The sequence below is a fragment of the Liolophura sinensis genome, chromosome 13, assembly GCF_032854445.1.
Source record: "Liolophura sinensis isolate JHLJ2023 chromosome 13, CUHK_Ljap_v2, whole genome shotgun sequence".
In the NCBI taxonomy this organism is placed as follows: Eukaryota; Metazoa; Mollusca; class Polyplacophora; order Chitonida; family Chitonidae; genus Liolophura; species Liolophura sinensis.
Window position 1 is genome coordinate 12,220,371 of NC_088307.1, and position 16,596 is coordinate 12,236,966.

Here is a 16,596-nt window from a genome sequence, read left to right on the forward strand (position 1 = left end):
TCTTACTTAAAGGATTAATGTCCTGATTCAACAGCTGGCCCTAGCTATAAAGATTATAACCTGTTTAAACAGTATGTTACCGGGAGGGATTCTGAGAAACGTAATAATGACTTTACATCCATCAAGAAACAAATAAATTTATACTGCCACAGCCAGTATGCGGTACCCCCCCCCCCCCCCCCTCCCCCACCTGGGGTGACGTCGTAGATGGTCAACCCAAGTCTAGCTGGTTTAAATAAGCTAGGAATTAGTATCAAAATGATGTCATTTTGGATATGGATTTTAACTGCACAAAAGCAAATAGAGAGCCGTATCAATTTGAACCCATAGTGGACGAAATTGAAGTTCCGATTTATGACACCTCTGGCCAGACTTCAGATGCCAAGTTTTAAGGCGTTTGAGTTTGATCGTTGTCTAGGCATTTCCAATTGGACTGTCAATATGGAATCGTAAGTTTACAGCTATACCCCGTGTTACACTGTACATTTCATGTGTTTATTTTAAGATATTTTTTGATATTTATTTACTATTCTTTCCCTCTGTAGGCTTCACAATAAATATCATTCTGTTCCCTGGGGGATTCTACATCATACCTATATTGATGACAACTACCGGTAGAAGTATAGGTTATTATGGGCATTTCGAATAGAGCCTGGCTCAATATAAATACATGTAGGATATGGACGTTGCCCGGTAGAATGTAAAGAGATTGACTGTCAATCAGTTTTCAGTTCAGTTAACAGTATTTCAGTGCAGGTACCGTTGTGGAAGTTAAAGTGTCTACTTGTCACAGCTTTCAGCTGTGAAATGGGCAAGAGCAGGATATGGCTGTTTTCAGTGGTACAAATCATTCTGTGTACTGTAAAGCCAAGACCTTCTTGACGGTCAGACTGTCTGGAAACGGGACAAAACTAACTCCAGGGTTCTTCCACAATCGGTTTTGTCAAAGGTATGCGGAACATGGAGAAATTTGATATGCTTGTTATCACTCTTGTAACTGTTTTTAACACTGAACTCGTGTATACATGTATGTCTATCTGAAAGATAGTACTATACATGTATATGTCTGTCTGAAAGAGTGTACTACACATGTATATGTCCTGTCTGAAGGAGTGCACTGTACAAGTATATGTCTGTCTGAAGGAGTGTACTGTAGATGTATATGTCAGTCTGAAAGGAGTGTACTGTACATGTACATGTTATGCCTGAAAGAGTGTACTTTACCTGTATATGTCTGTCTGAAAGAGTGCACTATGCATGTATATGTCTGTCTGAAAGAGTAGTATACATGTATCTGTCTGTCTAAAAGAGTGTACTATACATGTATATGTCTGTTTGAAAGAGTGTCCTATACATGTATATATCTGTCTGGAAGAGTGAACTATACATGTGTATGTCTGTCTGAAAGAGTGTACTGCATGTGGCTCATGACCGTACAACTGCATGTGCAGAGTATTGGTACCCCTTGTTGTCAGGTTTGAAGTACTAATTAAAATTTGGCAAAGTAGTGCACTGAATGCTTCAAGCTCATTTTTCTGACCGTGCTGTGGTTATAGGAAGCATTTGGCCAGGTCTGATAATCGTTATCTGGTTTATAAAAACATTATGTCACCCATTTTTGTGACTCTCATCTAGCTATTAAATGGCATTTTTTCTGACTGTCATCTAGCTATAAATGGCATTTTTTCTGACTGTCATCTAGCTATTAAATGGTATTTTTTCTGACTGTCATCTAGCTATTAAATGGCATTTTTTCTGACTGTCATCTAGCTATTAAATGGTATTTTTTCTGACTGTCATCTAGCTATTAAATGGTATTTTTTCTGACTGTCATCTAGCTATTAAATGGTATTTTTTTTGACTGTCATCTAGCTATTAAATGGTATTTTGTCATCTGGTTATTAAACGTTACTTAACCCATTTTGGTGACCGTCATCTAGTTATTAGAAGTTGTTTTGGCAATTTTTGTGACAGTCATCTGCTTATTGAAAGACATTTAACCGATTTTTGTGGCTGTCATCTAGTTATTAAAAGGTATTTAGCCAATTCTTTGGACAGTCATCTGGTTATTGAAAGTTATTTAGCCCATATTTCTGACAGTCATCTGGTTATTGAAAGTTATTTAGCCAATTCTTCTAACAGTCATCTAGTTAAGCTACAAATAACCGTTGATAAATGTTTCCTCTTCATCCAAATCACTAGGCGTATAATGTCTCACCAAGTTTTCTGTTTATCCCATTAAAAACCTCGGACTAAAAGTGGTCAGCTCGGTCTAGTACCATGTCTCAAAGCACACAGCTCCCTGTTTAGCAAGTTTGAGATGGCTGCCACAGTGTTTATTAGCTGTTGAATGGAATACTTGCTCGATCACTGGGTGATCTCTAAGATCTGTCCAAACATGCTCCCCCAGCTCAGTCACCTAATACCTAGCAGAACTGGCCAGCCACCTCATAGCACATACCTATGCAGTTGGCTATACTGTGAACTTAATGCATGTTCATGTGTTCTGCCAGGACTAATTACGTGTACAGTACATAGAATTTGGATATACCGTTGACGATTCAAAAGGCAGGCTCCAAATTGACTGGATTGATTGATCTTGTCATCGTGTTTTTGTGAAATATTGAAATCTGGTAAGCAACGGTGATGTATCTTGTTAAGTTTTTAACTGTTTGGGATGTCATGCTGCAGTAGTTTTCAGCTGACATACATGTTTGTGTACATGTGCATACATTTGGTTTAATAGCGTACAAATACCTGAATTCTACTTAAAGTGAACATGAAGTCTGCCAGTATATATACATAAAAAAAAAATGATGTAGGACACAGTTATCACAGAAAAATGTGTAAAAAATTCTATAAAGTTTTGAAAGCCGAGAAGATCAAGTTCATCATTGCGTATATGGCACTTCAGTCGGAGTAGCCATGTCGTAGAAGCCCTTATGAACTTGGCCAGTAAGTAGCGCTGATAGATTCACATGATAATTGGCTGTCACGTCAGTAAACCTATTAGCTCTGGATTGTCTGTGAGGTATCTTACAGCGGATAGGCAGATATTGATGCAATAAATTGGATTTTGTGGTTAGTTTAAGTGTTAAACTGATCCATTTTGAACCACATATTGTGCCAGTGTCACAGTGCGTACATGTTGGGCAGGAGTCAGCAGTAACTTGTCAGGGTGAGATGGCAAGAAAACCGCCTCTGGAGAGTGATTTCTTAAGAAAATTACTGTGACCTTGCTGTATTTTTTCTTAGGAGAGTCAGATTTATTATGAAAATATCTTCCCAAAATCTGAATGAAAGGGTCTGCTGTCAGTCAGAAGGTTCTGCTATGTTTGGTAAATTCCCTGAAGTTGGTACAGCTAGGCAGAAAACCTTACACCCATGCAGGACAAGGATGAGCAGGGCCGCTGAAACACGACACTTGGGTCCACGAACATCGCCCTGACCGAGTGCCAAACTGAAAGAAACATCAACCCTTTGAACACATAACAGAGCTAATACTGTTTGGTTGGGGTGTCAGGCATTTTTCTTTGTATTTTCTGATTGTTACATTGTTTAAGGCTGAGGGTATGGGAGAGCTTTGTGGTGTCACTATAGGTAGCTATAACATGGCAAAATAGCATGACTAGGCACTGGCAATTGTTTGCTATTGCTTTGTTGAAAAGCAGTGTAGAATTTCAAAAATATTTTTAGAAGATCTCTGAATACTACTTTATTCATTAATTCAGCCATAACTTCTGTTTGACATTCTACATGAGCATCATTCTTCATGTATGTGGTGTTTGAGCAGTTTAACATGTTGATGACCCCCATTATGCCTTTTCAGCTGTAAACTGACAAATCAACATGATTTTGGGAAGCAAACAAAATCAGTCTTCTCCAAACCAATCTACCTTAATTTTCAGTTATAGTGGATTTATACATGCACTCTTTTGTCAAATGTGTCTTCTTGGCTGTCTTTGTGTTATACTTGAATAACTGTCATCACAGCATCCTCACTTAATATCACATGAGTTTTTGGCTGTCGGTTCTACATTGATTGGTCATCTATGTATAGAATTTTTTTAAAATATAAATGCTGGCTAGAACATCTGCCTCGAAGTTAAGAGACATTGTCATTTGGGATCAAACCCAGGTTGGGTCAACAAAAAGTACTTTACAAATAGTACATCCTGCTGCCTCACTTGGCACTCAGCACTGAGAGGTTAGAGCAAGGAAGCATGAAAGATGTGATTATGAAAGCTGAATTCAAAATTTACAAAAACAATGCATTATTAATTGAGGTAGGGTCATGTAAGTTGTACATGTATATTTCAGATTTCAGGTAGAAATTCAATTTCTAGGTGTCGTTCCATACTGGCCTTAGGCAGATATTTTGTGGATTCCCCACTTTCAGACAGCAGCTGGGGCCTCGGTGACAGTAAGTGATTGACGGTGCCCAGTGGGTGGGTGGAGGCAGGGTGAGGGTGGACTGTTTGTGTGTGATTATATCGCTTTCGTTGAAGACTAGATGCACTTGTCTTCTAGCAATATGATGGGTTCATCAGTAACATGCCAAAGGTTGGTGGTTTACCGCATTCTTGCCAGGTACTACTGCTTCCTTCACCAGTAAAGCTGACGAACATTGCTGACATGTATGTGAAAAAATCCTGAGTATGGCATTAAACCAGAAACAAATAAGTACACGTAAATAAATATGATGGCCATTAACAACCTTTCATTCAATGTGCACGTACATGTAAGCTTAGCTGACTGCCCCTCGACAGTATTATAAGCTGGCTTCCTCTTCGGCTGTACTTGTAAAGGCCTGCCAGCAACTTGCGGATGGTGGTGGGCTTAGCACGGTTTCCACCCATCATAATGCTGGATGCCGTCGTATAAGCGAAATATTCTTGAGTACGGCGTAAAACACCAATCACAGATCTGGTTGAATTCTGGCTGTGCTTTGTTTAGAAAGGTATTTCTACTATTTGCTCGGTGACTATTAATAATATTAAAATGCATGTGCATGTTAGTGACATGATCAGAGTAGGAAGAGGCTACTGCTGATGTATTTGTGACAGGTGTACAATGTTGTATAGACCGCTTCTGTGACGTAATGGTTACAGCGTTCTCCTTGGAGTCAGGAGGCCAGGGATCAAACCCATCTTAGGTCATACCAACGACTTTAAAAATAGTACTTTGCTGCTGCCTTACTTGACGCTGCAGCACTCAGAGCTTTAACAGGTGGGGTGCCATGTCTACCATGATAATTCAGTGACTTCAGCACTTCGGTGGTATGACTCACCCTGCCACAAGAACACACAGTATACACTGTATGTACACGCATCTAATGACTCCTTGTCGTCATATGGCTGAAAACTTGTTAAGTACGACATTAAACCTCAAGCATTGCATTACAACATACGTTGGATACCTTTATTTTAACGTCAAGGTTGGAGACCTTTATTTTAACGTCTGCGTTGGAGACCTTTATTATAATGTCAACGTTGGAGACCTTTGTCATAACGTCAACATGGGAGACCTTATTAAAACATACGTACTGGACCTGCGGATTCTTCATGTATACACTATAATACACATTCATACGCACTGTAGTCTTGAGGTATTGGTATTATAAAAACAGCCAGGCATTGTATTCTGGAATCAAGCTCCCTGGTGCCCTAGCTGGCCATTTTCTGTGACAAGGGGCATCAGGTCTCGGGTCTGGCATGTGGCCAAGGTGCATTAATACATGTACCCCTGAGCTAAAAATACAGGTACATTCACTATTTATGTACACGGAGTCATTAGATGATATAGGGTGTTTACAGGGCTGTAAACTGTTTTTGAGGCGTGAATTAGCAAAGGGTAATGGTTGTATAGGAAGTATAGGAGTTTGACAGGAGATGTTCAACATTGAAAACAGGTGCTTATTGTTTTACCTTTCTCCCACGACCATCTGCAGGTTGCTGGCAGACCTTCACACGTATGGCCGGAGAGGAAGCCAGCATGAACTGGACTTGAACTCAGAGCGACCACATTGGAGGCAGGCTCCTGGGTCATTGCGGTCACCTTATTTAATATATATTTTATTTGGGACCAATATAAGAGTGGTTTCCTTTTCCCATATAATGCTGGCCACCATCATACAGTGAAATATTCTTAAGTATGGCATAAAACACGAATGAAATAAAATAAAATAAATAGTATAAACAATTTAAGAAAGGTTCCTGTAAGTTTTGTCCTGTGCTCAGAAATTCTGCCCATACATCTGTAATTCCAAAGATGTAGTGTATAAAGCGATGTTCATTTTGGCAATTTTAGAAAGGTTCTCATTCATTTGATACTTTTTCAGTTATGAGTACATGTAGGTGTTGCTTGTGTGGCTATGAAAGGACTGAACACAAATGTATTTACAGTTTGCTACCAGACTGCCTGTATTATCTGTGAATACAAGAACATGTACATGTAGGTGTTACCTGTGTGGTTATATACAGACTGAATACAAAATGTATTTACAGTTTGCTACCAGACTGCCTGTTTTATCTGTGAATACAAGAACATGTACATGTGGGTGTTACCTGTGTGGTTATGTAAAGACTGAATGCAAAATGTATTTACAGTTTGCTACCAGACTGCCTGTATTATCTGTGAATACAAGAACATTTACATGTAGGTGTTACCTGTGTGGTTATATACAGACTGAATACAAAATGTATTTACAGTTTGCTACCGGACTGCCTGTATTATCTGTGAATACAAGAACGTGTATATGTAGCGTCATGCTGTTGGGTCCTTTGCTTTCCAGGCACCAAATGACAGACTACATGTACGTAAACTATGAACTCCAAATCGTATAAAGGGTAATTCTGATCAACACCTTTTCATCGTGGCACAATACCGTTTTGTTTTGGGTCCAGTTTCTACAGGAATTTTCACCTGTGCATGCATGAACATACTTTTAGGAATAATGGCTTTGACACTGTGTGCATTCATTGGAATTCATACAAGAATGCATGAATAATTAAAGTTGTGCTGTATGGATGCTTGAAGCTATATTTTGCACTGCAGTGTTGCACGTACACGGACACCGCGTCTGTGAATTGAGCACACATGTAGTATTAAAGTGGGAAATTGCATGAATGCCCAGTCTAATGTTCCCATCTACATGTAGCCTGAAGCAGAAGCACCTGTACCAAGGACATCACTATTATTGCATAAATTTAATATAGAGCTGTACCGCAGACATGTGAATCTGTGGAATTAATATATATATACTGTACTGTTCGGCAAAAACTTACAAAAACAGAAGAGATAGGATTGAAACGATCTCGCATCAAGTACTAATTGCAGTTGTTTAGTTTACCTGGTGGTCCTGCAGATTCATTAAGAATTTTCTGATTAATTACAAAAGGGGTGCATTCTGTCTGTCTGTGTCTCCAGGAAACACCTGTGATAACGATGGAATGTGGGTGAGTGTTACGAAGTTTCCGGATTTGTGGGTTGTAACCGAAAAATACTGTTGCCTCCCACATGTAGCGTTTTAGACCAGTGATTCTGTTTCTCTAATTAATTAGTTGGGTGTAGAGCATACACATATGTATTATAAATTGAAAGATGGCCCAGCTGCATTTGTCATGCTCTGCAGATATTGTCGCCTCATACAAATACCTTCTTAGAAGAGTGAATCTATTTCTGTATTTATTTAGTTGAGTAGAGTAGATATATGTATTTTTAACAGGCTTTAAACTGAAAGATGGCTTGCATTTTGTGATGTTTAGATATTAAACATGGTAATTTCCCAGCTTGTAGTATAATGAGTGTGTTCCTGGTATGATATAGCATTGCAGTTTCCTGTCTTGTAGTAAGATAGATTTCCTTGTCTGGAAGTAGTGTAGTAATATTTGTCTGAAGTGTCTTGAAAGATGACCTACTGGTGAAAGTCCTCACATTCAAATACTGTACATAGTGTTGCAGTTTCCTAGCTTGTAGCAGCTAGGATTTATTGTTTTCCTCTAACATCAGTGCGATAGTCTTTTTAACATTTTCATGTCTTTATTGAAAGATATGGTCCTGTACGTGGAAAGGTCTGGCAGTAACCTGCAGATGGTTATGGGTAAGGGTTTCCCCTGGGTTCTTAGTTCTACCTGGTTTCCTGCTACCATAATGCTGGCTGCCATTGAAATATTCTTGAGTATGGCATAAAACACCAATGGAATAAATAAGTCAAATAAATAAAGATGGCTTACTGACATACATGCATACTCATTACAGCGCATGCGTCGCTGTCTACCTTCGCTTTACATCACTGCCACCACTAGTAAGTTTTGTACAGAAATCTTGAACAATGTCAAGGTCACTGGGGTAATGGTGATGAGACAGAAAGTGATGTAAGAAAATACAAACAATCCATCTCAGTTTTTGTCTCTAACAATACTTATGCATTCTCTAGAGTTTATCTAGAGTATGTATAACATGATTTCTAACCAAAACCTAAAACAATTTTATTGATGAATGCTGAATAAATTTTATTTATTTATTTGATCGGTGTTTTTCGCTGAACTCAAGAATATTTCATTTGTACAACGGCAGTCAACATTATGGTGGGTGGAAACCGGGCAGAGCCTCGGGGGGGAAACCCACAACCATCTGCAGGTTGCTGGCAGACCTTCCCACACATGAATGCTGATTAAACGGTTCTGCTGGACGACACACGTGATGAAGCTAAGTCTAAACAGACCTGTGTGTGTGTCTCACGGGCAAAGCTTGTCTAGTAGTGGCAGTGATGTAAATAAACTAGTACACATGTACATTTATGTGTATAATGCACAGTTTCAGTTGAACTAGAAATGGCTGTGACTGTCTGTGAATGAAATACCAGTTATACTGTGTTGATTGAATGCATGTGTATGACCATGTAGGATTACATAGTGTATTGGATATGTGGGATCGTTGTTAACAAGCTAAGTACAGGTACATGTAGGATTATGTACTGTATGAGACGGCATGGGATCGGGGTTAACAAGCTAAGTACAGGTACATGTAGGATTACATACTGTATGAGACATTTGGGATCAGGGTTAACAAGCTAAGTACAGGTACATGTAGGATTACATACTGTATGGGACATTTGGGATCAGGATTAACAAACTAAGTACAGGTACATGTAGGATTACATACTGTATGAGACGTGGGATCAGGGTTAACAAGGTAAGTACAGGTACATGTAGGATTACATACTGTATGAGACGACGTGGGATCAGGGTTAACAAGGTAAGTACAGGTACATGTAGGATTACATACTGTATGAGACGGCGTGGGATCGGGGTTAACAAGCTAAGTACAGGTACATGTAGGATTACATACAGTATGAGACGACATGGGATCGGGGTTAACAAGCTAAGTACAGGTACATGTTGGATTACATACTGTATGAGACTTGTGGGATCAGGATTAACAAGCTAAGTACAGGTACATGTAGGATTTCATACTTTATAAGGCATGTGGGATCAGGGTTAACAAGCATAGGTACATGTAATCAGGGTAATAAGAGGGAGGGAGTGTGGGGGGGGGGGGGGTCTGTTCTTGAGGGGTATCCGATGAAGGAGATGAAATCTTATCCTATTTCTCGTATTGATTACATGTGGAATCTTAGGCCCAAATGTTGATCATTTTATTTTAAAATGGTGTGTATTTCACTCAGGCGACACATTTTGCTTTATTCCGACCTGTTTGTAGCCTCACTTTGCGAAGTATAATTTCTGAATTGAAAGGGCTAAGAACAAGAATTTTTGGCTAAAAAAATCTGTATTCTGTAAGCTTAATTAAAATTTCTGTATTTACCAAGAAGTAACAGAAATATTTATAGTGTTAGTTTATTTAGTATAAAATATTATAAAAAATTAAAATATCATATATTAATATATAAATAAAATATTAAAAAATTATGATGTGACTGATTATGACCTGCTTTATAAATTTTGGGAACTTTTTTACTGACCTTAAACAGCAACACTTGCAATTTCATGTTTGGTATTTTGTGAAAGGTAATGGCTTTATTGGGTTATTTTAAATTAAGAGGAAAAATTTGATCAGATTTGTGCTGATTAATTTTTTTGGCCAAAAACCTTTCAAAGGTATAACCTCTTTAAGAACACCTGGATTAAGTGTTACATGTTTTTCCACAGACGTGTTTTCAGGGCCATATCTAGAGTCATTTTTGTTCAGGAAAGTGTTTGGGCTCCCAAACTGTAAAGTAAATTAAGCAAAATTATGATGGTTTATCAATTAAAAGTTAAGTTTTTGTGTAAATTTCTTTCATTCACAAACTTCAACACTCTTAAAAAGCATCATTTTAAGTTGCATTTTTAAAAATTTCTTTATGCACACTCACAATGTCACCACTACAGTTTGGGATCAGAATCTTTTCTGTTTCTAGAGATGGCCCTGGTTTTTATTGGTGCTTGCAAACAGTAATTTATAGGTTTACAATTTTATGTAAACCTTCATAATTCATTAAGGGGGCCTCTGTGGCTCAGTTGGTTAGCGCGCTAGTGCAGAGTAATGACCCAGGAGTCTCTCACCAATGCCGTCGCTGTGAGTTCAAGTCCAGCTCATGCTGGCTTCCTCTCCGGCCGTAAATGGGAAGGTCTGCCAGCAAAACCTGCAGATTGTCATGGGTTTCCCCCAGGCTATGCCCAGTTTCCACCTACCATAATGCTGGCCGCCATCGTATAAGTGAAATATTCTTGAGTAGGGCGTAAAACACCAATCAAATAAATAAATAAATACATAAATCATAATTCATTAATGTTAAGACGTTGGCGACCTTTAAATCTGCGTCATTAGAATAGAATAATCATAATACTGTATAATTGGCATAAGCTATTGTTGTGTTGTTTACCCCAAACCATAAAGTCAGAAACACCCCATGTATTCCTAAACATTAAGTGGATTTAATTGTGCACTAAAGCTTCTGGAGAGAGTGGAGAGTTTTTTTGGTGATTTTCCAAGTGGCATTCATGTGTAAACTCTTAACCATGTTAACACTGGGCAAGACTGCTTTATGCTGGCACTGATATTTACAAAGGTTTGTTTTCTAATATTGTTATTGAATCAGGTAAAAAAAAAAATTGGAAACACCCCTGGAGCTGAAATGTAGCCAAACATGCTAATGCCAATAGAGGATTATAAAGGTAGATTATGAACGATCGGTGAAGTGTAAAGACCCTTGTATTGTCAGCTTTTTCCAAAGTAATACCTTTTAGAAGAATGTACATGTAAGTGGCTTTGTTCACATAGGTTTAAGGTGTAGGGGTGAACTCTGCCTTGATGGTAAAAGGAAACACTATAGGCAATGAAGACATCTGCTAGTAACTTGTCCTGTCACGTTAGAAAGTCCGTGAACAAGAAGTTTGCCACGTTCAGTGAATACCCTAACTCTTCAACCTCTTCAACCACCTCTGCAACCAATATTTTGCAACATTCTGAGAGAACTGTGGGGTGTAGAGAAATAATTTGCCAAGTTGTATGAAGCTGGCATTTTTAATGACACAAACAAATCATTTTCAGCATCATTTTCATAATAATTTTACGCACAAATTACACTGAAAAAAAGTGCTTTAGTGGTTGAAAAGGTTCACAAATTACAGTATGTGTATGCACACTACAATAGTCACTGGTGGAAAGTAGAGAGGATTAGAAGCTAACATATTATGCATTTTATGCATTGCCAGTACATATGTATAATATGCACATATGTTCAATATATATGTACATTTTTTATTTATTATACACTGATATTAATGGGACGGCATTGTCCATCTCTTCATTTCTTTGCAAACACTTAAATTCTTGTTTTTTTTTTTCTGATGCTACATGTTCACTTGCACTTGTATTTATAATCGGTAGAACTCTATTGTTTTTGGTGACATTGGCCAATATTTTTCTCAAGGTCATTGAGCTCATTTACCCCATTAAAATGACCTAAAATTTCCCCCTAAGAACTGCATTTTTCGAGGCAAATGAATATCTCAAAATATTTTTTTTGGTGCTGAAACTTACAATTTTCCAATAGAATGTCACACCATGTTCCAACCTAAAAACACACAACTTTGTCATGGCCAAAATTTATGGTCATTTAAGGTAAATTTTGTTTTGTTGCAGGCTTCTAAACACAGTATCTGTTGACCTGTATATTGCTTCATATTTGACACATTTTAATTGTATACATGTAGGTTTTCTGTTTATGAGCACTGTTTTTGTATTATGATTATTTGATTGAAGTACTGGTACTGTTTTCTGGTAATGCAAGAGAAGTAATCCTTTGATTTTCATTGACCTTGACCTACATGTATTTTTGGAATCTTTAGGTTTGTGCCTCTACTACTTTTTAAACACTCTTGAATGTTATAGATTTACCAAACTTGCATTGCATGTACATTTTACATGATGTACATTTTACATGATGTACATTTTACATTTTACATGTACATACAGGCATGTTTGATTTGGAAGAACCCTGTTACCTGGTGATGATCTTAGTCAAGTTTTTCAAGGTCATTGGTTTTCATATGAGTTGTTTTGTTGCATAAAATTAATTGTCATATTATGTATAAAAAAATATCAATATTTTTGATGAAAAGTAATTTTTGTGGAACTTATACAAAATGTGCAACTACATGCAGTCCTGTTGAAAATGCCAATCATTTGTTATTGATCTATTTTTTCAAGGTTGTTGGGCCTGTGCTCCCAGTTGCACTCAAACACTATGGGCAAGCGTACGTGGGAAGGTCTGTCAGCAACCTGCAGATGGTCGTGGGTTTCCCCCCGGCTCTGCCCAGTTTCCACCCACCATAATGCTGGCTGCTGTCGTATAAGTGAAATATACTTGAGTACGGCGTAAAACACCAATCAAATAAATAAATAAATAAATATATGGTCAAGCGTTATTCAGTGCATTGTAGGTTATTTAGTCTTTTGTGTCTTGACTATTTCAGATCTTGCTAAAGCATGGGATACTGTGGGGAAGACCAGATCTGAGGTTAGTAATTCTGGTTTATATTAATCTGTTGTTGTATATTATTTTGAGAAATTAAACTCTTTGGTGTGTTGGGCCCTCCACTGGCTTACTGAGTTCATGTATAGTGCTGGCCCCACGGTAGCCTATCAGCCCCTGACCAGCTGCTGACTGAAGAAGTTGGAAGATAAAGTAAATGCATGTACATGTACCTTAATCCCTCAACTTTTTTTTGAATATGAAAGAGCAACTTTCAGCGCAATTTATGCACATTTTTAATTTATTTTTTATGACAAAACTACATTGGTTGGATTGGCCATTTTCAGGGCTTAACAGAAGTATAATTTTATCAATCTGCAGAGACAACTGATAGAACACGTTGCAAACATGTGAAAAGGTTATAGAATTACAGTAGGTTTGCTCTCATTTTTTAAAATTTTTAATTAATCAAATGATTCGCATTTTAAATTTATATACTATGCAGAGACTGCTTGTATGTTCCAAGTTCCATTCGAACAAGACATATTTTTTTGAAAATTATTTGGATGATGCTTAACAGAACTGACTCATGGTTATTAAAATGCATTTAGAAATTAATAATTTGTACCTAACACATATGTATGGTAAACTGAAGTGTACTCAGATCATACGGGTAGATCTCGTGTAGTTTTGAGGCAATTTGTCAGGTGTGGTGCTTTTTTTTTTATCCCTACTCTTGTTGTGACATTGAATTATAGGAAAGGATGACATTATTAGACCTTAAAGAATTTGTTCTGGAATGCCACACAAAGGACAGTGTACATGTGCATGTTAATGTTTCAAATGTGTTCCTGTATGACATGTAACATGACGATCCAATAATAGCGAAATTCATTCATCACTCCATGATGTGCAAAATAAGCATTTATACAAGCAGTCCTTTATACAGGGTGTCCCAGAAGTCGCGCACCATCCAGGTTGAGGTTGAATGTTTGAGCTACAGAGCGTTGTTGCCCAATCTCTTCAAAGTATAAAAACCAATTCAACTCTTTCTTGTACTGTTAGTTTATTAGCCATAATTAACTCTGAAAAAGAGAAAAGAAAAATTAAAATCAGTATTAAATCTGAAATCTATTAAATCAGAAAAAAAGTGAAAATCAAGATGGTGCATGACTTCTAGGACCCCTTGTATATTGATATACATCTCTGATCCCTCCTTCCATCCAATCCACATTTTTGAAATCCTTTTCATTTACAAAGGCTTGCCGAATTACTTAAACAAATTGGTTTTTGATTTTACTTTATTAGATAATAGTGTGTTTTGAAATATCCATAGTTAATTATTTTTTACACTTTGCCTTTGTATTTTTGCTTTATTAGCTGCGAAAACTTCAATATCGTCTTGGGGAGACACAGAGAGTGCCACTCGGTGTTGGTCTAAATGAAACAGGGGAGGCAAGCATTACTGACTATTCGGCCTTCTCGCTGGGCACCAATCAGACGTACAACTTGCCAAGTACAGGTCGACAGTTCCCGAGTGGGGTAAGGGTCTGCTGTGTAAAAGTCGCTAATTCTTCTAGTTTTGAGGACAGATAGGAGTAGAACTGAAAGCAAAGAATTACATTTATCTCCCAGTTTGGGGGAAAAGTAAAGATATGAATAAATTAACTAACCAAAAGAGAAGTCGAATTTCATGTGAACTTTGAACTCAGCTTTGTCTAGCACCACCTCTCTGCCAACTGAGCTGTACAACCAGATTGGGAACGGCTCGCTTGTTATATGCTGTGAATGATTTTTTTCAGCGATTGTTTATAATAGCAGAAAAATAAATCTGAGCTCAAAAACATGCGGCTTTAGATTATCAAAATTTTTACCTTACCATTACTTTTATTATTTTTATTGCACGCCAAAAGCAGTTCTCAGGGTGTCACATTAGCTTATTACACCTGTATGTACAGGTACAGGTATGAATGTCAAAGGTATGACTCACGTCTAAGGTGTAAAGGCAGACTGATTGTTCACCGTATTATTTATTTGATTGGTGTTTTATTCCGTACTCAAGAATATTTCACTTATACGACGGCGGCTTCACAGTATTAATTTGATTTCTGAATTTCATATTACATGTATGTCACCTTAGAATGTTAATGTAGTCTTACATGTAGGTGCATGTATTAGATGCGTAATAATATAAGTATTAAAGCATAGGTATTAAGCCTCTAAGCCATAATCAGCCAACGGAGCTGCACACCCCTACAGCCTTACAAAAGACCAGTTATTGAAATTTAATCTGAGCATTCAATGAGTTTCCCATTTGTTTCATGAAATATGATTAAACCTGTCAAATATAGGCTTGAAAGTGTATGTACATGTAGATATTGTGTTCTAATATATGAAGCCAGTACATGCGAGATATTGCTGAAAGTCATGGGACATTGCCAGAACACAGGGCTACAGATCAACTGAGATTTGGTACAAAGCCACTTTTATGGATAGGCTGGCATGTAAGGATTTTACTTGCAGTGGGCTTTCTTGCACTTGCTTTGAACTAATAAGTCGGCCTGTCAAATTTTGATTTATTTGCTCGGATTGCTGTAATTCATATGCCAGATGTTTCAGTAATTGCGTTCTCAATTGCACATGTGGCAAGGTTAAACCAGGTACATGTGCATGTACATGGCTGGTCTAAAACTGATGGGACTGTTTGTTATGCTTGTTGGTCTCATTGCACTTGTGCTGGACATGGAATAATATCAGCCAAACTTTGACTTTTTTGCTGTAGTTCACATGTCCTATGTTACAATAATTGCACGCCTCATGGGTAGGGGGAAAAAACTACATGAACTGCATGTAGGTAGAAACTGATGGGCTCTCATTGCTTGTGTGCCTCCATGCAACTGTGTTAAAGGAGAAGAAAACTTAAAATTATGATACTACAGGCTGAAAAGAGCACATTTTTTTTCTATCTGGTGGTGCCTGTTGCATAATTTTGCAATTTTACCTAGCCATACATATAAAGCCTGAATAAAGCAAAGCTGGCATAAATCACTGAGTCCATCTCATCCTTCATCTTTAACACCCTGTAATTTATGCTGGGGGTGTGCTGCCTCTCAGCCAATGAGAGTGGTTGAAACTGCCAGCTTGTTTGTGTAAACTCGGAACCTACGTCCAACATTCTGGTGTCCCGATCCTCAAGCGGAAAACGAACTGTACTGTTCGCTACCTTCTGGGTAGAAGAATTCTACTGGAAATATATGAACTGCACTTTTAACTGTGATTTATTTGCTGTAGTTCACATCCCGACAATTTCAGTAAGTGCTCCTGGCCTTGGCTAAGGGAAAACTACATTTATGTGGTATGAAACTGATGGGATCTATGCTTAATATTTGAATCTGTCACCTCAAGTTGAGGTAGACTGCTGCTTCATAACATTGGAGTCCAACAGGATTATAGATATACATGTAGCATAAACTCTGAAGCTGTAATGCATTTTAATGATGCTTGTATGTTGTAACTTGGCCTTGGACATCCCTGCTCTGTGTGTGGAGCCGTTGTTATGTAGCATAAACTCTGAAGCTGTAAGGCATTTTAATGATGCTTGTATGTTGTAACTT

At 37.8% G+C, this 16,596-nt stretch overlaps 1 protein-coding gene across 1 annotated transcript in view; it reads left to right on the forward strand.

Moving 5' to 3' along the window:
• The window catches only part of LOC135480868 (centrosome-associated protein 350-like), an 82,266-nt gene that overhangs the window by 1,655 nt on the left and 64,015 nt on the right, over nt 1-16,596 (forward strand). Inside the window, exons 2-3 of the mRNA XM_064760797.1 lie at nt 12,984-13,027; nt 14,363-14,524. Of these exons, the coding sequence (XP_064616867.1) occupies nt 12,984-13,027; nt 14,363-14,524 (206 nt within the window). The remainder of the gene's footprint in view (nt 1-12,983; nt 13,028-14,362; nt 14,525-16,596) is intronic.